Here is a 19,176-nt window from a genome sequence, read left to right on the forward strand (position 1 = left end):
GGGAACAGCGGGCACCCTGGGCTCCTGCTTACATTGATCCAGACATTGGTAACTTCTTCGTAAATGACAAAGGGCTGCACATTCTTGGGGATGGCTCTGGCAGCAGCCTGCCGCTGGGCCTCATTCTCAGGGGATGGGATGAAGAGGGCTGGCGGCAGGAGGACAAGCTGGAGACGTTGCTGGGGACGGTCCAGGAACATGGCCCAGGCGCTGGAAGGATCAAAGAGGAGGCAGCAGGAGGGCTCAGTGGCTAGCAGGGGAGAGCAAGAGACAGGGCCACACAGGGCCATTCCCTGGCTAGCCTTCCTGGAGTCAGCCACAGCTACTCAGGGTGTAGAGGAGGTCTAACTGGTACAGATGAGACTCCAGTCACACAATCCATGTGACTAAGGCCTGGGACAGAATTCTCAAATTGGATAGCTGGATTTTTTTTGTTTGTTTTTTTGTTTGTTTTTGTTTGTTTTAAACCTAGGGTCTTGTATAGCTGAGGATGGCCCTGAACTCTTGATCCTCCTGCCTCCACTATCAGGGAGTTGGAATAGTATAGGTGTGTCCCATCATGACCAACATTAATGAAACAGGCAATATTCTATTCTGGTGCTGGGCACAAACCTGGGGCCTTGTGTATGATAGATTGTTCCGCAGTCTCCGATCTTTTAAACTTTTTAAATTTTGAATAGTTTTGCCAGCTGTCATCCCAGCAGGACCCCAAGGGACTTGGAGGAATTCCTGAGTCCTGTCAGAAGTCTGGTGTTGTTTCTACTGTGGGCTACCTGGGGTTGTCCTACTCTTGGGACTTTGGTCAGACTGACCTGATGGCCAAGTCCCCAGCATTATAGATTTGCTGACTGAGGCTGGGAGAGACCATAAGGGAAAAGGCATGGGTGCAGGGCACCAAGATCCACCCTGGCAAGCCCCTGGGCACCGCCCATCCCCAGGATACTCACTATCTGCCATCCCGTGTCCAGCCAGCCCGGGCGATGTATTCCACCTTGGGGAAGAGGGAGCTAAATGGCTGCACCAGTTCCTTCTCACAGCTTGACACGATCTGGGGAAACAGGGCCATGTCACTCACAATGCCACAGCCTTCCTGATCTCCAGTGTCCTGATGGTTTGACACTCAGCACCTACATGGTGTCTAATGGGCTAGAATTCCAATTTCAGGAGCTCTGATGCCCTCTTCTGGCCTTCATGAGCACTGCATGCACACAGTGCACAGACACACAGGCAAATACTCATACTCTAAAAACAAAAATAGCTGGGGGCATAGTGGCACACGCCTTTAATCCTAGCACTTTTGGAAGGCAAAGGCAGGTGGATCTCTGTGAGTTTGAGACCAGGCTGGTCTACAGAGCCAGTTCCAGAACAACTAGAACTACAAAAAGAGACTTCATCTCAAAATAAATAAATAAATAAATCTTAAGAAAGGAAGGCAGGCAGACATATACAGGCAGCCACCTGAGGTATATAGATGGGGTGGACGTCACACTGAGTGGGACCCTAATCCAACATGTTATATCTTAAAGGGAGAGTCACAGGAAATAAGACAGACACATACACACACACACAAACACAAACACACACACACACACACACACACACACACTTAGCATGATGTCCACTAGATACTTGGGACATGTGGTCACCTGAGCTGCTGGGACAGACCCTGTCCAACTGTCAGAGGGAACGCCCACCCTGGGATCCTTAGCCTGTATGGCTGCTAACAAAGCACCTCTGCTGTCAAAGCCATAACCTATGGCTCTCTCCAATGGTGACATCTCCTTCCACAGGGGCGGGGTGTGTGTGTGTGTGTGTGTGTGTGTGTGTGTGTGTGTGTGTGTGTGTGTGTGAGATGATGGACAGGAAGATGGAAAGACAACAGCACATTGTGCTTCCTGCCACATTCTTGCCTGGCTCAGGAGCCTGTTTGTGGCAGAGGCCCTGGTTCTGGCTGAGGATAAGGCAGCAGCTGAGCCTTTAGTTCCCAGCACCCACAGAACAGCTCATGGCCACCTGTAACTCCAGCTCCCAGGGACCTGACACCCTCTTCTGGACTCTCTTGGAACTGCACTCATACAAATTAAAAAAAAAAAAAAAAAAAAAGCCTTAAAAAACAAAACAAAACAACAACACACCACAGCCTGGGGAGTGGTGAACCACATCACAGGCAATGCTGGTGAAATGTTCTGAAAAGACTGTACAAGGGATTTGGTGAGTGAGGTTCTAATATGCATTTAAAAAGGCAGTGCAAATAACAGAGACGCAGAGTCTATCATACTTTCCCTGGATGTTATGAAAGTTTTGTCAAAAGCTTGCTGGGGGCTCAGCAGGAAGGGCTCATGTCACCAAGCCTGATGACCTGAGTTTGACCGACCGCTAGAACCCACATGGTGGAAGGAGAGAGCCGACCCCCCACAAGCTGTCCTCTGATGTTCACACACATAGTCAGTGTAAGGACCAAATCCCAAGGCCAGGCTACACAAACCCTGCCTGCCTGCTGTCCCCATCAGAAAGTGCCAGACAGCTTTGCGCCCAGACACTGCCTGAGGAACTTTCAGTATCACAGACTCTTGGTGCCCTGAGGGATTTGGACTTCAGGAGAACCATTAGCAGCTCTCACTGGATGGGGAAGGCAAGGCATGGCACAGTGAACAGAAGGATGGTCCTGCCAGAGGCAGATAGATGCACTCACTAAAGGCTTCTTCGTATCAGTGATCCACTGCCCTTGTTGCTTGACAAGAACTCTGGGGTTTTGAGGCCCCACTCAGTGCCAATAGGTGAACAATGTGGGGGTGGGGGTGAGGGGGAGGCAGAGAAGGACCCAGAACACTGCCCCACAGTGTTCTGGGCTGTGGTCACTACAGGATACAGGTGAGGCCACTTGGCTACACCAAGCTACCCAGAATGCACTCTGCTCTTTCTTACCTTGCCCTGTCCATCTGTCTGCAGCTCAGCCAGCTTCAGGGCAATCTTGGGATTCTTGCTGCCTGTGGGAGAAGGCCAGGTGAGTGCCAGGATGCCAGTGGCCACCGTGGTCAAGGACGGAGTGACCACACCTGTGGGGAGATGGCACAGTCCCTCCCAGGCATGACACTAAGTCTCCAAGGCAGGGATAATCTGACCTAGGACCTGGACCACATTCCTAACGGGATATACAATGTGTTATTTTTGTCACCTGGGAGCTGGAATGGGAATACAACACAGAAGGGATATGGCCCTGTCCCTACCTCTGTGCAGTACAGGAAGAGCTGGGGACAAGGACAGGGCATATCACCACACTCAGCCAGGCCCAACCCTTGGGAGACAGCAGTCACAGGCTGGGACAGTCATCCACACTTCTAACAGGTGGTATGTCGATGAGACTATTTTCTTAGGGTGCTTTGGGACAGATCCTGGATTTCTCTGGATAACATGAGGTACCTGACAAATGAATGACTTCACCTTACCTAAGTCTCAGTTTCCACATCTGCCAAGCATGGGGAAAATGTGCATCATCCCACAGATATCTCATGGGAAGCCTAGGTCCAACCCACACAGCACCTGGGAGGGCTTACTGTGTGTATGCAATGGCAGTCTATTTTATTTATTTTATTTTTTGAGATAAGGTCTCATGTAGTCCAGAATTTCCTATAAAACTGAGGCTGACCTTGAATTCCTGATCCTTCTGCCTTCAGCATCAATAACAGATGTGCCCCTCCACACCCAGTTTGTGGTACTGGGGATGGAGCCTGGGGCCCACCAGGAGTTCTGTCCCCACTGAGCCTCAGTTCGAGTGACTCCCACAGAGGCACAGGCAGCAGGCCTGAAGCTGAACCAGGCTAGCCAGGGCTGCTGCTGGCTCAAGGCTTCTAATACCTTGAGACACCTCAGGGGCTCAGCCCAGACAGCCAGTCTCTGGCACTGCCTCCACTTATTTTTTTGATAGATATTCACTATGTAGCCCAGGATGGCTTAAACTCATCAGCCTCCTGCCTTGGAGGCACCACTACACTTCAACATTTTCTATGAGGCTCAGTCTGCTTGTCTGTGCCCAAGACATGGCATCGGGCAGTTAGATGATGCTGCCACACTTATTTTCTGGACCTATTTGGAGAATCTGTGACCTGACAAAGGCAGGCAGAGGGGACCCCGGAGGGCAGAGGCCCCATGGCAGCAGGTGGCCTTGCCACTGGCACCCACCTGTCCTGGGGTAGCGGTAGGAATCAGTCTTCCTCTCCTCCAGGGCAGGGGAGGGTACATGGATGACCTCCACTTCAGACTCATCCACTTCCTCATACAGGATCCGCAGCGTCTTGAGGCCTTCTGAGCCTGGTCAGGGGCAAGGAGCAGAGACTCGGGGCACCCAACCACACCACACAGGAGCTCTGAGCCTCAGGGGGACCACAGGAGCCAGCAAGAAGTGACACAGAGATACCCACTTGGGGTGTAGAGTTAAGCTGGGCTCTGAAACCATGTATTCAAGCTCTAGTCTAAGGCCTTGCCTTTGTGCTGTGTCTGAGGGAGGTCAGGGGACCCAGGGCCAGTATAACAGGAATACTCATAAACACAGAACAATGGAGACACGCGGAGTGTCAGAGCCTTAGGAAAAGCCAGCTTTGTCATATTGCACCCAGAACCACAAAGACCAGTATGGAGCTACACATTTCTGTTGTCTATGCCACTCAGTGACGGTGATGTTGTCATGTAACCTAAACATATACTCACATGCCCTGGAAGTGTAAAACACCACAGTGAGGGGCTGGGGGTGTGGCTCTGATCTCTATGGTCACCCAGTGTTCTCCTATCTCCAGAAATGTGGTTTATAAGAATACCAAGCCAAGTGAGCAAGGCTTTGTCATCTTCCTTTCCTGTGCAGACCTTGCCATGAGTATTTAATGGGTCCCTAAATGTTGGTCCTGGAACCACACGGGCTAATTTAGTGGAGATGTAAGGCCCAGAACTGGAGAAGTGGGCTGCCTACCTTCCCAAGAGGCCGTGGGACACCACCAGCATCCGGTGAAGCGGTCAAACTCCTCCTGGATGACAAAGGTAGCCACACCTGCAGACTTGGGATCGTCTAGGACATTGGCTGAGCCTGGGGGAGGGCACACTGTAAGTGACACACAGCCTTGGGGAGGGCACACTCTGAGTGACACACAGGCTCCTGACGACCACTGTGAGTCAGGAACTCAAAGCGAAACCCCACACAAGCTGGACACCACAACTGGCTTTCAAGGGCTGGGTGTCCAGGGCACTGTGCACCACTGAACAGCAGAGAAAGATTCTAGAAGCTGGGCTGGCAGCGACAATAGCCATTTTTGCAGAACATGTTGAGGTGGCCAGGCAGACTGCCCACCCCCATTCATGCCCAAGCCTCACCCTGGTGACAGAAGGTGAGCCGCCGTTCCTCTCCTGTCTCAATGTTGGCCACCCACAGGTCACTGTTGTTGATGAAGGAGAAGAAGGCAGGGTCTGCGGGGCAGATCTTGGGGTCCATGCGTGGCCCAGAGCACTGGGTCTTGATCTCTAGTGGCTTCATAGGGGACACCTGGGGACAGGGAGGTTGGGTCAGGCACTGGTACCATGTCCCCACCCCAGGATGCAGGCTGTGTCTCACCATGAAACCATTCTTGCCACCGTCCCTGCAGTGGAACAAGCTGTTGCTAGCCTGGAAGAGGAAGAGGCCACTTTCACTGTGGAAGTCATAAGAGGTGATACCGAAGACACCCAGGCGCTTGCGCTCCCGGAGCAACTCCTCCTCTCGAGAGTAGACACCATGGTGGGGTGTGGCCTGGGGACACAGGGGACAGGGTCTCATTCCGTTTCCCCATTGTGACACAGAGCATCTCATGCTGGCTGGAAACTCTCATAATGTTCCCATATCCTCATCTTTACTGCCTGTGGTGACATCTGGCCCCTGCCCTTGCTGATGCCCTCCTTAATTCTTAATGTCCCCCTGGGGACCTCCCCCACCCTTCCTGATGAGAACATTCCATCTAAATCCACAGCTCTACCTACAGAACACACCCAAGGTTTCTCTAACCAAAGCTGTCTGGACCGACATGGCCTGGGCTAGTCTGGAATTCACTATTTGGCAGAATATAACCCTGACAGGCGTGTACCACCACACCTGGTTTTTACAGTGTCAGCACGGGACCCAGGGTTTCCTGTGTTCAGTTGAGTGTTCCATGCCCTGAGCCTCAGAACTGGGCTGGGGTGCAGCTCAGAAGCAGGGTATGGACGAGGCAAGTATGAAAGCCTGGGTTCCATTCCCAGCACTGTGCTGAGCAGAAGGCTAGCCAGGAACTAAGAGCAGCCACCCAGTTGGGAGTGAGTGGGCAAGACGGAGGGGAAGAGGATGGGGGAAGGCGGGGGGGGGGGGGGGGGGCGACGGACCTCAGGCATGATGCTGTGACAAATTTATTGTTCCCTCCGAGTACAGCCATGCCAGGGTGTCCCCTTCACTGGGCACCTCTGGGCATTGACATTAATCATTAGCCAGGCCCATGAATCAGCCCTCATTTGAAGGTGCAGATAGGAGAGAGAAATGGTCTGATAAGTGCCCGGGTCAGAAGTTTGTTCCCAGAAACAGGTGTGGCATGGTGGCTCACCTGGAAGTGGTCCAGCATCTGCTTCCAGGACAGTAGCAGCAGGGCCTCCTTCCGTACCTTCTTGGGGATCTCAGAGTAGAGTAGGGAGTTCTCTCGGCTGCCATACGGCATTCCTGAGGAGGGGTCAGAGAAACAAACCTCAAGAGTGGGTGCCCCACCTGGGGGGTACCAGGCTGTGCCTCCCGTTTCCAGTTGGATGTCCATCGCTATGTGCATATGGGAGCCAGAGTGGACATCAGGTGCCTCCCTGCTCTCTGCCTTAGACATACAGGGATCCACCTGCCTCTACCTCCCTAGTGCCGGGATGACCACCATGCCTGGCCTCTGTCTTTTTTGAGACATGGTGTCCCACTGACTCAGCTAGCTGGCCAGTGAGCCCCAGATCTCCTCCTGGCTCTAGAGTGGTGGTTCCCAGCCTTCCTGATGCTGCGACCCCGTAATACAGTTTCTCATGTTGTGGTGACTCCCAATTATAACATTACTGCCATTGTTACTTCATAACTCTAATTTTGCTACTGTCATGAATCACAATGCAAATATCTAATACACAAGATGTCTGATGTGACCCATGTGGGTTGCAACCCACAAGCTGAGAACCACTACTCTAGAAGGTTTCTCTGTATGCTGGCAAAGACTAAGGAATAGACCAGTCTCAGATGAATATAAGGCTAAACCTTAGGGAGAGGATGAAGGAATGGGTGTGTATGTGCGCGCACCTGTGCCTGTGTGGGGCAGTGGTGGGAAGGGTGGAGGTGTCCCACAATGCTCACAGCAGGTGGCTTCCAGGGAGTGTCCTACTACAGCCATGTCTCCACCCAATCCAACCTGGATGGAGGATAGCTCCAACCCCACCCTCCTCAGGCCCTGCCCAAGGCTCCTATGGGCATCACCTCTGAGCATATTTGGATCTGGACCCTGACTGAAAGATATGCATGGTCACTGAAGGAAAGTATGCAACAGGAAATTGCCTGTATCAAGAGTTCCCTCCATTTTCCCAGCAATCTCCATGGCTGGGTCAATCTCTCATAGAAGCTATCACGTGCTGTAGCGGAGCCCTCAGCATCGTTGGCACAAGCAACCCTTACTCCACAGTCCACAGTCCAGTAATAGCTGTACATGTACATCCCCTCCCTGGCGAGTGAGAGTGTCCTGTAGCCCAGGCTGGTCTCTGACTTGCTACGTAGTCAAGGATAGCCCTGAATTCTTGTTCTTCCAGCCTTCACTTCCCAAGAGCTGGGATCACATGGGACATGTCCTCTACGGATGGGGATTCTGAGGTCACGATGCAGGGCAATCCCATGTAATATAGCCTCACTGTCATGACCAGTTAAGTGGTCAGCAGGGGGCGACCAACACCAGCATGCCTCAACTTAACCTCTGTGGTCAAGAAGTCTGGGGACCAGCCCTGTGCTCCTGAGTCCAGAGCAGTCCAGGCAAATTTGTGGCGCTTGGTAGCCCCAGAATGCAGTGCCTCTTCCAGTGACTTGCAGGACGCATGACCTCTGCCTTACTGCACTTCTACAGCTTGCTGGGACTGTTTGGTTTTCTAAGACAGGGTCACTGTGTAGCCTGGGCTGTTGTGGAACTTGCTATGTTGCTCAGACTGGCCTTGAACTCAGAGATCCATTGCCTCTCCTGAGTGCTGGGATTAAGTTGTATACTATTGGGCCTTGAACCTTTATGAACATGACACAGGGCCAGTGAACACCACATGATGTAAGGAGACTAACAAACTCCCATAAGCTGTCCTCTGACCTACACATGTGCCATAGTGTATGGATGTCCCACACACAGATAATTAAGAACTGTAGGGAGTGAGACATTATGAGGTGTGACTGTCCCCTCAGTCCTACTGAAAGGCCCATGCTGAGCCTGTGGGGAGACTTCACCAGCAGTGGCCTGCTGTCCTCGGAGCTTCTGAAAAGGAAGTCCAAGGCAAGTCTGTGCCAAGGACATCAAAGCCACCACCCTTCACAGCTGATTAACAAGCAATTATACCAATGGCTCCGGCCAACTGGTGCATTCCTAGATGGGCCTCCAGTGCTGGCACCACAGCCCACAATGCCTAGCACTGACGGCAAAGTGGAGCTCCCTGGTGATGCCCTCACTATGTCTCGGCTGCCTCACCCGACTTACCAGCTCTGCATGCGCGCGCGCACCTACCCACCCACCCACTTCAACTGGTCACCCTGCCCAGCCCTAGGCATGCTGGATGCTCTGGACCCACACCTACACTGACTCTAGCCACCAAAGTGTGGACTTGGCCAGCCTGGCAGGGACTAGATGGACTAGAGTGCTCAGTACATTTTGAGCCCAAGACAGAAGCCAAGAGTCCAGGATTCTCTAGGCCCTGAAGTCTCCCTGCCATGACAGAGGGGCTGCCTGGCAATGGAATGGGTTACCGGTCAGGGCCAGTAAGGCCCCTCAGGACTCAGCCCATCCCTCACACAGGACCCATGACTGATCTCCATGCCCCACATGGGCCCATGAGAGGACACAGAGGTCCTCGGAAATGGCAGGGTCAGGCCACATTCTTAGGGAAACATCAACCAGGGACTCTGCCATGCCCTCACCTAATCCTGGGTGACACCTGGCACAAGGAAGAGAATAAGGGACTTGGTGGAACCAGCAGGTGATCTGAGGCAGTTAGTGAGAGCACTGAGAGAATTAGTCATGTCCACAGGGCGCTGGGCTCCTCTGCATGTGTTTGGGGGTCTGTCTTCACTACGCACTCATCTGTGGTCCTCCAGCTCCATGAAGACCCCCCAGCACTCTGTGCTGAACCCTGAGGACAGTGCACCTCAGCCCAGGTATACACATACAGGCCACATGTGAATGATCACCACCTGGGCCAATCCCATTCTTTCTCCCAGAAACCTTGAGACCTCAAGAGACCTTGCCCACCCATGCCAGACAAGTAGATGACTGACAAGTCTAGCTAAGCTAATGAGATCCCTTCTACAGAAACCCTACAAGCTCAAGGCCATGCCCACCCAGTCTACATGGCCAAGCCAACAAGGCACAGACTCCTTCCAGAGACCTGGAGGAAGGGGGCTGAGAATTTGCAAGGAGCCAGGGTGAAAAGTTCACAGAACCCAGGCTGAGACAATCAGATTTCTTCTCCCAGGAACCTGGAGCCAGAGGGTCAATTCCCACTGCTGGTGGGAAGACAGGAGACCTGAGGTGCCAGTATGAATGCTGAAAGAGGTGGACTGGAGCCAAAGTCATGGTCTCACGAGGCTCTGGGTTGCAGGTGCCTCATCCTGAGGCTGGTGGCTTTAGGTACTGACTCTCTGGTACCAGGTGCACTTTGTGGCCAAGACCTCAGAAGGTTCTGTCCTTTTCCATGGTCCTGAGTAGCTGAGATGTCTCCCCAGAGAGAGAGAGAGAGAGAGAGAGAGAGAGAGAGAGAGAGAGAGCTGTGTCCTGGGCCTAAATTCAAAAGTCACTGTCTTTATTGAGACAGGGATCTGTGGCTATGGCTGTACTAATGATCTCAAGCTACTAGAAATCTCAGAAAACCAAGGTAAAGGGAGCTCTCAGACAGAGAAGTAAGCCACGTGATCATGGAGGCAGAGACGGAGAGATTCAGACACAAGCCTACGGATGCTGCACACTTCACAAGCTGGAAGAGACAGGAAGGTCCTGCCCAGAGCTCTGGGAGAAACGTAGTCTGGCTGCCATCTTCCCTTCAGCAGGTGCAGGCTGGGACTATGCAACCAGTGGGCAGAGCCACCACTGAGAAGTAGGAACCCAGAAGTCTCTCTGGTCCTGCTCTCCTCCGTGGGAGCATGGCTATGTGCCATGGCTGCTGTGGCTCATAGCTATCACATAGTCACTCAGCAGTATAGCAAGATCAGCAGGCTTGTTCTGCATTTACAGAGTCTTTGCATTTACAGAGACTTCCTAGTGGGACAGCTCTGAAGAGGAAGTATGGGGACAGTGGGAAGAGGGTGGCCACCCAGTGTCCATCTCGGCTCCTGTCATCCATGTATGGTCAGCAGCGGGCAGGTGATAATGTTCAATCATTCATTCATTGAATGCTGAGACCTGGACATGCACAGACATGGTCTCAGGGACCAAGGCCACCATGACCAGCAGCAACAAGACTGGCTTGGAGGATGACTAGAGGCACTTGTCCTAAAAAGTGTTTCTCAACTAGAGGCAACACCAACCCCCAGGAACCCTGAGCAATGTCTAAGACTGTGACACGGGGGAGTCTCGCCACAGAGTGGGCATATGCAGAGCCTAGGACAACCACAAGTGACCCAGCTGGAGTCCACAGTGCAAGGGGACCATAACTCTAGTCAACAGCCAGGAGGCATACTGTTTATAAGCAAACAAGCCCAGCTGATTTCCAGAAGGTGTTTTCTTCTAGTTTTCTAGGCCCTTTAGGCCTAGTAGGGTAGGGTCTGCTGCCCCATGGACACTTCCTGTCTATGTGCTGGGCCAGGCACAGGCATTTCCTGTCTATGAGTTGGGGCTGGGTGCGGGCCTGTTTGCAGAAGCTATGGAAAGCCTAAGGGGGGTCACACCGGAAGTGCTGGTGGACCAGAAGGAACACAGTTTGCCAACAGCTGGGCCAGAAGTAGGACCTCCAGGTCCTGTGGCAGGATGGTGAGCCATACTCCACTGCTGGCCCACGGTACACTACATGGAAATGGTTCCAATCTTTGAGGCGTGGACTCCATCCTAACACATTACCACACAGTGAGTCCCTACTGGAGCAGCATGTAACCTTTCCACAGGGATCTAAGTCCCATCCTGTTTACCCAGAAAGCCCTGCCCAGCCAGCACCAGAGGCCTGGGAAGTGGCCCAGCTGGGAGTAGTTTCTAGACTCAAAACCACCTGGCCAGCCATGAACTGTCACCTGCATGGCTGACCTTGGAGGTGGACTAACGTTGCTTGCCCCAGGCTGGTTGCTACTGAAATCTTGGGCAGCAAAGGGCAGTGAGGGCGGGGGCAGCTTACCCAGGTAGTAGAGACGGTGGGAGTGGGGGCCAGACTCATCAGGCTTCTGCACAAACTGGAAATCGTGAGGGGCCTTGCTGATAATGAGGCCCGACGACTTACGGCTGCCGTGAATAATGTTGCGCAGCCCGTCCCAGGAGTGCTTCTGCACACAGAAGCGTGCTGCCGTGTCATCCATGTCGCCTGCCGCCACCTGCTCGGCTGGGGAGACCCCGCTGGACATTCTCTGGGGCTCCTGTGACGGCAGTGAGAAGCTGTGAAGGGAAACAGTTCGTGAGAGAGGGTGTCTTCCTGACAAGCTGCCCTCGCCATGGATGCTTCCAAATCAGTCATTCTGGGCAGCCACACTGTTACCCAAGTGTCTCTCAAGTTCACTGCAACTTGTTCACTCTATTTTCAGAAGAACCAAGGCTCTGCTGAATTAAAGCAGGACTCCAGCTGGATCCACACCACTCCTTCAACTGAAACTCTTCCTGGCCTACCACGCCTTAGTTGAACGGGCTTAGGGGGTGGAGCCCCCACCAAGAATCCCCCAGTGAGGGGCTGGGGGTCTGGCTCAGTGGTAGATGCTAGACTAATAGAAACTGCAGGCTTTAAGAAGCACACAACAAAAATCCAGTGTTTTCTGGCGTCCAAGGACCCCCTCCTATGCCTTCCAGAACCTTGAACACCGCTCTTCACTACTGTGATCTAGAGAAACCAGTCCTTACTCAGATGGGAGACTCCATGCATCTGTCCCAGGGCACATGCCACCCTTTCTGTGCTGGACTTCTTCATCTTAGGCTGACTAGCTTCTGCTTTTGTTTTGTTTTTTGAGACTGGATTTCTCTGTGTAACAGTTATGGCTGTTCTAGAACTCTCTCTGTAGGACAGGCTAGCCACTAACTTATAGAGATCCACCTGCCTCTGCCTCCTGGGTGCTGGGATCAAAGACATGCACCACCACCACCCAGGAGGTTGACTAACTTCTAGACCAATCTCAGCTAAGTACTAAGTATGAAATAGGTCCTTAGGAACCATCTCGTGCCATCCATCCTGAGATGGCTACAATAGCCTTTCCCTCTCCACTGGACTGTCCCTAAGCACCTTCCACTATGGTTACTTGATGAATGAACAAATACTTGAGGCTTCCAGATAAAAAGCCAACCCTGTCACTGTGCATAGGAGACATCTGCAGGGGCCTTCATACAGACATCATCCAGGTAAAAATCCTCCAGGCCACCTCTTGTCCATGCTGGGACTGGCCACCTTCCAGCAGCTCCCTCCCCCTCACAGCCACTAGGCTCCAGCTCTGCCTGAGCAGACCTGGACCAGCCAGGCAAATATTTGCTTTAAAGAAATCTAAACACCCACCCAGCCACAGTGACCCAATTCTGGGTGTGCCAGAGTGGCTGGGGGCAGCTCCAGGGGCTGAGATCCCTCGGCAGGCTCCAGGAGCTTCTGCCACAGTGCCTCCATGGCCTCAGTACTGGCAGGAAGTAGAAACTGACACACAAGGGTCAGGGCTGGGGGGCGGGCAAGAGGGTGGAGGGACGCATGCGCAGCTGAGCAGGACCTTCACAGCTGTCTTCCAACAGACCGCAGTGACTAGGCTGGCCACACCTTTAACCCCAGCAGAGCAAGGCAGACCTCTGAGTCCCAGGCCAGCCTGGGCACACCTGTGACCCCAGTGCCTAGGAGGCCAAGGCAGGAAGATGGCAAGTTCCGCCCAGGTCACTGAGTGACACTGTCTCAAAACCAACACCAGTAAAAAAGTATGCAAGATGGCTCAGTGATTCCCCACCCCAGAAGCACTTGAAAGTGGAAAGAGAGAAATTACTCCACAAAAACGACCTCTAGAACTTCCTGAGGACATGCAAACACACATCTACAGACAGTAATAAATGAAAGGAAAGGGGGCTGGAGAGATGGCTCAGAGGTTAAGAGCACTGGCTGTACTTCCAGAGGTCCTGAGTTCAATTCCCAGCAACCAAATGGTGGCTGACACCATCTATAATGAGATCTGGTGCCCTCTTCTGGCCTGCAGGCATACATCACTGTATACATAATAAATTTAAAAAAAAAAATAAATAAATAAATGAAAGGAAAAACAAATCAGAGAAAGGGCTCCCACAGGGGACAGAAGTGAGGCCCCAGACTGCTTTGAGAAGCGCAGGAAGGAAGGAAAGACATCACTATTGACATCCTTTCACTCTGACTTTCAGGAGCCCATTGTACAGGTAGTGGAACTGAGGCTAGGGACAGAGCCAGGAGTCGGGAGCTTCTGCTCCCAGGCTCCTCTGCCACACTGTGCCCAGCTACAGCTCGGGAAGTCTCTAAAAGGCAAGTATGGCAGATACCCTGGGCAGGGTGGAGCAGAACCTCCAGGCAGCAGGCTCACCTCCCTGGGCTCAGTATTCTTGGCAGAGAGACACAAGGAGCTATGGCTTTCCCCGTCCCAGAGGGCACTGCCTTGGTTCTTAGGATGCAGACCAGTGGCCTCAGATGTCCCCAAGGCCCTAAATCCAACATCTCAGAGAAAGTCAGGGATCCCCAGAGCTGCAATGCATCCTCAGGGTAGTTGGAGAGCAAGGGCAGTGACAAGCAGAGGCTGCCGGCGGCAGCAAGCCAGAAATCTGAGCCAGGCAAATACCACTGACTGGCTCAAGTACCTCCAGACTGGGCCAGCCCAGTTCAAGCCTTGTTCAAGCAGGAAACACAAACTGTGACCTGTGGGTTCCCAGAAGGGACCCCTTCAGGCTGATAAGATCCTGTCACACCTGTACAGAAGAGGACCTGCGAGGGCCTCTTGTCTTGAGTCACCGCAGAGGGTCCAGGTTGCAAAGATTCGCTCCAGGAAGTGGGACATGAAATGAGACATCAGGAATTTTGGATGGATTCTGGAACCTCTTGGCGTGCACTCCAGCTAGGCTGAGACCTGGGGCTATTGCCTGACAGTGCCACTTGCGTCTCTGCTATCCCGATGCAAAATGGGACCCAGAGAGGGGCTGGGGAGTAAACATGTATAGCAAGGCTTCTGCCTACACCAACCTGCCCCGCAGTTCCCACTCAAGAGTTTACACAGCTGGGGATGAAGTCGATGCCAAGCCGCTTAACTAACCCAGCTACCTACGCTTTCTTCCTGCTCATTGGCATGTCGCCTCCACAGCCTGTAAAGCCACCAGCAAACAGTATCTAAATCTTGGGGCCATGGTCAAGACTGCTGGAGTTCTGATGGCTTATTTCCCAGGGGTAGCCCTTACATGCCTGACTTTCTGAAGGAGCCTCAGAACGGACCTGTGGGAGGGGGAAACAGCAGAGGCACAGAAGAAACCAAGGCTGGTGCTTGCTGCTCAGGAGTTCAGGTGGGGAGACACAGCAGTGTGGAAGGGGATGACTTGCAGATGCCCCACAGTAGGTAAGAGAAGGGAATCCAGACCTGTGTCCCATACCAGCTGTCCTGGCTAATGCCCAGTTTAGGATTCAAGGCCTTACAGGGTAGATCTTGAGCCTGAACTTAAATTCAGCTGTGAGACTTGGGGACCATGGGTGCAGGGACCACAGATTAAGAGTCACCATGCCCAGATCTTGTATCTTGGGAGGCCCTGCTCTAGACACCCCCTCCCTCCCTGCTCTCTCTTGCCACCTAATTAGAAAGTGGGTGCTGGGCTAGACACCAGGGTGGAGGAGTCTCGGGCCTCTGCATCCCATTTTGGGCCACACAAGGCATAGGATTCACTGAGGTCCTTGCTGCATACACTTGATGTGTACTGTGACCTGGGGTCACTTCTGAGGTTACACTCATAGTAGGGACTAGAAAATGAATGCGGGGAAGCTATGTAGGCTTGTGGCATGTCACCCAGGGAGGAAGGCCCATTTTTGGGACAGTTACCACTCCATGAGCCAGGGTTCTCACACTGGATGGGTCTGTCCCAGCAGACTTGTGTCCAGGTCTGGGGACTCCTGTGATTGGCATGAATTAGGATGGGAGATACCTGTTAGCAAGGGAGGAGAGGGAAGAGGGAAGAGGTAGAAAGAGGTAGAAGAGAAGAAGGAAGACAGACAAAGAGAGAGAGAGAATAAGGAGGAGATGGAGGAAATGAAGGAAACAGAAGAGTGGAGCCCCGAGTCACTGTAGCACCCTGAAGTGACAAGATGTACAACAGAGTGACCTAGTCTAGGGTCCATCCCTACTGGCACCAGCAGAGGGGGAGCAGGTGCAGGGAGTTGCTGAACTGACTGGCCATCAGGACCCCACCCATACACCACCCCAGCCTTCCTCACCTTCTCCTTCTTCCTCCTGATCCAGATGCAACCTGACCTTTGACATTGACCCACTGACTGGCAGTGGGGACCACAGTGGGGGGCTGCAATGCCAACAGTTCACCATTGCTTCCAGAAGGGCACTGGCCATGCCAAATGTCTCACTGGGTCCCAAGCAACAGCAACTTACATCTTTTGTGGGGTATGTTTCTGGGATTCAGCAAACTCTGGGTACCCTCCTGCTTCTGGGATACCTCATCACCCAAGGCCACCACCACCACCTGCACTTCATACCTTCACCACAAACCCAGCCCAAATCCATCTTTCCCTGCTTGTCTCCACATCTGAGTGGGGAGGGGGGAAGGTAAGCACACAGAGCAGTTGGGCTCTATTGTACCCACGTCCCTAAGTCCAGGAAACTGTGGGAACAGAATGTAAGCTTCAATTCATCCTCCTATCAGCTGCTCACCCCACATGAAAGCTTCCTAGGAAAACTTACTTGGAGGACATCATGGTCTCAAGGCGGTGACTATCAACTGGGGACCCCAGGAGATGTCTGGGGACATATGTGGCTGCCCTGACCAGGAGAACTTGGCCAGGAGTGGGTGGAGGGCTGAGTGTTGTTCGGCACCTAGTACGACCCAGGATGCCTCACAGAGAGCAACCCATGCCAGTGTCCTTGAGGAACTGACATATTCCCTCTGAGTTACTGTCCCAGTCACCACCCAGCTGCCACCACTCTTCTCAAAAGAGTCTGACAGTCTTCTAGATGTTCAACAACACCTTGATACAGAATGGAGGTTTGGCCAGTATCCTCTGTCCAGTGCTGAAAAGCAGGGTCCCATGTCAGAGGAAGAAGGGATCGAACCCCAGCCTACCCACATCTGTGCTGTTTGATCCTAGAGAAGCTCCAAACCTTACAGGGCCTCCCAAAGTTACAAACTGGAACTACGGTGAGGATTAACAGGAATGTACACATAAGACATCTTCATAATGACAGCTGTCAAATGAATGAGCCACTTAAAAAAACTATCACAGTGATTGATGCCCAGGTTCTGGGTACTGTATCAAATGTGCTGGGTAGGGGTTGCCACACCTCTCCCAAACCCAGCCTACTCATTACTCTGCCTTTGTGCCCCTGGAGCCCTTGGAGGGCAACTGGAGAGAAGAATGTGGGGAGGTATCAGATATGCAAAAGATTGCAGCAGCAGCCATAGCCCTGGGTGACTGACCCGAGCCACACACAAAGCCACATCCTCTCAACCTCTGCATTCCAGAGCAAGCAGACCCAGAATGCCCAGTCCAACCCATAGCCAGCCTGGATGCCTGAATCCCAATGTAACTGACCTTCTAAAGGGTCCCAGGAGCTTCCATGGCAGCTGCAGGCGAGGGGCACGGACCTTGACAGAACAAATGTGGCGTTAAGGTGGGCAGATGCCAAGAGATGGCAAGAATGGAGGGGTTGGTGAAGATGGGGGTTGGCAAGGATGAGGGGCTGGCAAGGATGGAGGATTGGGGGACCAGTGAGGATGGAGGGGCTGGTGAGGATGGAGATGCTGGTGAAGTGCTTGGCTTCTCACTCACTTTCCATGCGGGAGGGAGTCTCCGCCTGTGCGGTCTAACCCTATCTACCTGGTTAGACTCTAACTGAGCCTCCCAGCCCCTCGGGGCTGCCAGCATGCCCTGGGCTGCACTTGGAAGAGACGTGTCTCTCAGTGCCCGGTCTCCCCAGGACCCAGCTGGGAACTGGCGACTGTGGTCCACACCTCCTGGGCACCAGTCCCAGCTCCTCGAAAGCAGGTTGGTGACTGCCCAGGGGGCTCCCAAGGGAGCCTGGGTGGGAGGCTGCAAGAGGGCCACTGGGAAGGAAGGCTGGACTATAGAGTGGATGGGGAGGGGATGGGGCGGGCCTAAGGCCTGGACCCTGAGGGTGGGGCTAATGATACAGGATTGAAGCTGGAAGCTGAGGACTAGGGGTTCAAGCTAATCAGAGGGAGAAAGGGGTGAAACAGAGGATATAATTTGATTCTGGGAGGGTATCAAGCTTGGCATGGGACAATGCAGAAACCGAGGCAGAAGACAGGGGCTGAGTGAGGAATCAGTCTTGGGCAGAAACAAGCTAGGAGAGTGAACAGGCTTGGAGGAATCAGGCTGGTAGGGTCATTTGGAGAGGTTCATGCTAGGGGTATCAAGCTTTGGGGTATCAGGATTGAGAGGAGGGTCAACTGGCCTTGAGGAAACAAGTTACGGGGATCAAGTGTTAGGGATCAGGCTGGAGGAATCAAGCTGGAAAGGGAATCAGGTTTGGAAGGGATCAGGTTTGCGGCGATCCGGCTTGGGAGGTCAAGATGGGAGAGGATGAGGCTTGAGAGGATCAGGCTGCGGGTGGGGGTGGGGATATGAGGCCGGGAGAAAGGGTTTGGCGGAGACGAGGCTGGCGGAGGCTGGCGGAGGCTGCGCTGACGCCGGGCTGAGCCGCGCTCTGCGATGAAGCTGGCAGCGGCGTCTCCGCAGCGGTGCGGCAGCAGCTCCTGGGCGCGGCCCGGAACGGGCGAAGCGCGGCGACCGGGGCGGCGGGGACGACGAGGACAGGGCGCGCGGCGCCGAGGCGGGCGGACGGCGCCGGCCGGGGCGGGAGGCGGCGAGCCGGGGCCGGGCGCTGCTCACCGGGGCGCGGCGCGGAGGACGAGTTGGGCAGGGGGTCCCCGGGGCCTGCGGCGCCTCACGCGCGACGCTCCATGCCCCGGACGACGGCCCGGAAGTGCAGGGCGCGGGGGGACAGCGAAGGCGGCGGACACCGGGGACCCGCCGGCTGTGCCTCCTTTGACCCGGAAGTTGAGCTGCAGGAGCGGCAGCTTATGATTGGATAACGTCAGGGCAGAACCAACAACCCCGAAGCTCTAGGGGGGCAACGCGCGGACCAGTCTAGCGCGGAAGGCAAGGCCAATGGCGCCACGCTGTCCCGGAGAGGGTTGTGGTTCGCACACCCCTGCAGCGATAACGGTCGGCCAACCGGACCCTGCGACGACCTATTAAACAGACCCGAGAGAGAAAGGGAAACCGAGGCGTCGGTGGAACCGTGGTTCTGTCTTCCAAGCAGTTGGCTGGCCCTCGTTCGATACCGGCCAACGCTTCTGTTAAGATGTCTGTTTTCAATTTACCCTTTTAGTTCCTTGAAAATCAACTTTCAGTTTCATTAAACAAAACAAACCCTACAGAAGCTAGCCGTGGTTGCTCACGTCAATCATCCCAGCCCTCAGAAAGCTAGGAGTTCCAGGCTAGACTGAGCTACGAAATGAGATCGTGACTCAGAAACAAGAACCTTAAAATAAAGATCCCTAAAATACAGAATAGAGAAGGAGGACAAAAATA

The 19,176-nt window shown here is 53.6% G+C and overlaps 1 protein-coding gene across 4 annotated transcripts in view; it reads right to left on the reverse strand.

Annotated features, from left to right (window-relative positions):
- Dpp9 (dipeptidyl peptidase 9) overlaps nt 1-18,613 on the reverse strand; it is a 29,652-nt gene extending 11,039 nt beyond the window's left edge. For 2 of the 4 annotated variants that reach the window (XM_051177587.1, XM_051177589.1), the window contains exons 1-11: nt 17,389-18,200; nt 17,152-17,204; nt 11,563-11,816; nt 6,591-6,703; nt 5,597-5,770; nt 5,359-5,527; nt 4,961-5,074; nt 4,180-4,308; nt 2,926-2,987; nt 948-1,048; nt 33-210 (exon numbers count right to left, since the gene is read on the reverse strand). In XM_051177587.1, the coding sequence (XP_051033544.1) occupies nt 33-210; nt 948-1,048; nt 2,926-2,987; nt 4,180-4,308; nt 4,961-5,074; nt 5,359-5,527; nt 5,597-5,770; nt 6,591-6,703; nt 11,563-11,816; nt 17,152-17,204; nt 17,389-17,484 (1,443 nt within the window). In that variant the 5' untranslated portion in view covers nt 17,485-18,200. Of the gene's footprint in view, nt 1-32; nt 211-947; nt 1,049-2,925; nt 2,988-4,179; nt 4,309-4,960; nt 5,075-5,358; nt 5,528-5,596; nt 5,771-6,590; nt 6,704-11,562; nt 11,817-17,151; nt 18,374-18,471 lie in introns of those variants that run through there. The other 2 variants (XM_051177590.1, XM_051177588.1) reach the window with 2 other exon arrangements.
- Between the last annotated feature and the right edge of the window lie 563 nt (nt 18,614-19,176).

This window comes from Phodopus roborovskii, unplaced genomic scaffold (genome assembly GCF_943737965.1).
Source record: "Phodopus roborovskii unplaced genomic scaffold, PHOROB, whole genome shotgun sequence".
Lineage (NCBI taxonomy): Eukaryota > Metazoa > Chordata > Mammalia > Rodentia > Cricetidae > Phodopus > Phodopus roborovskii.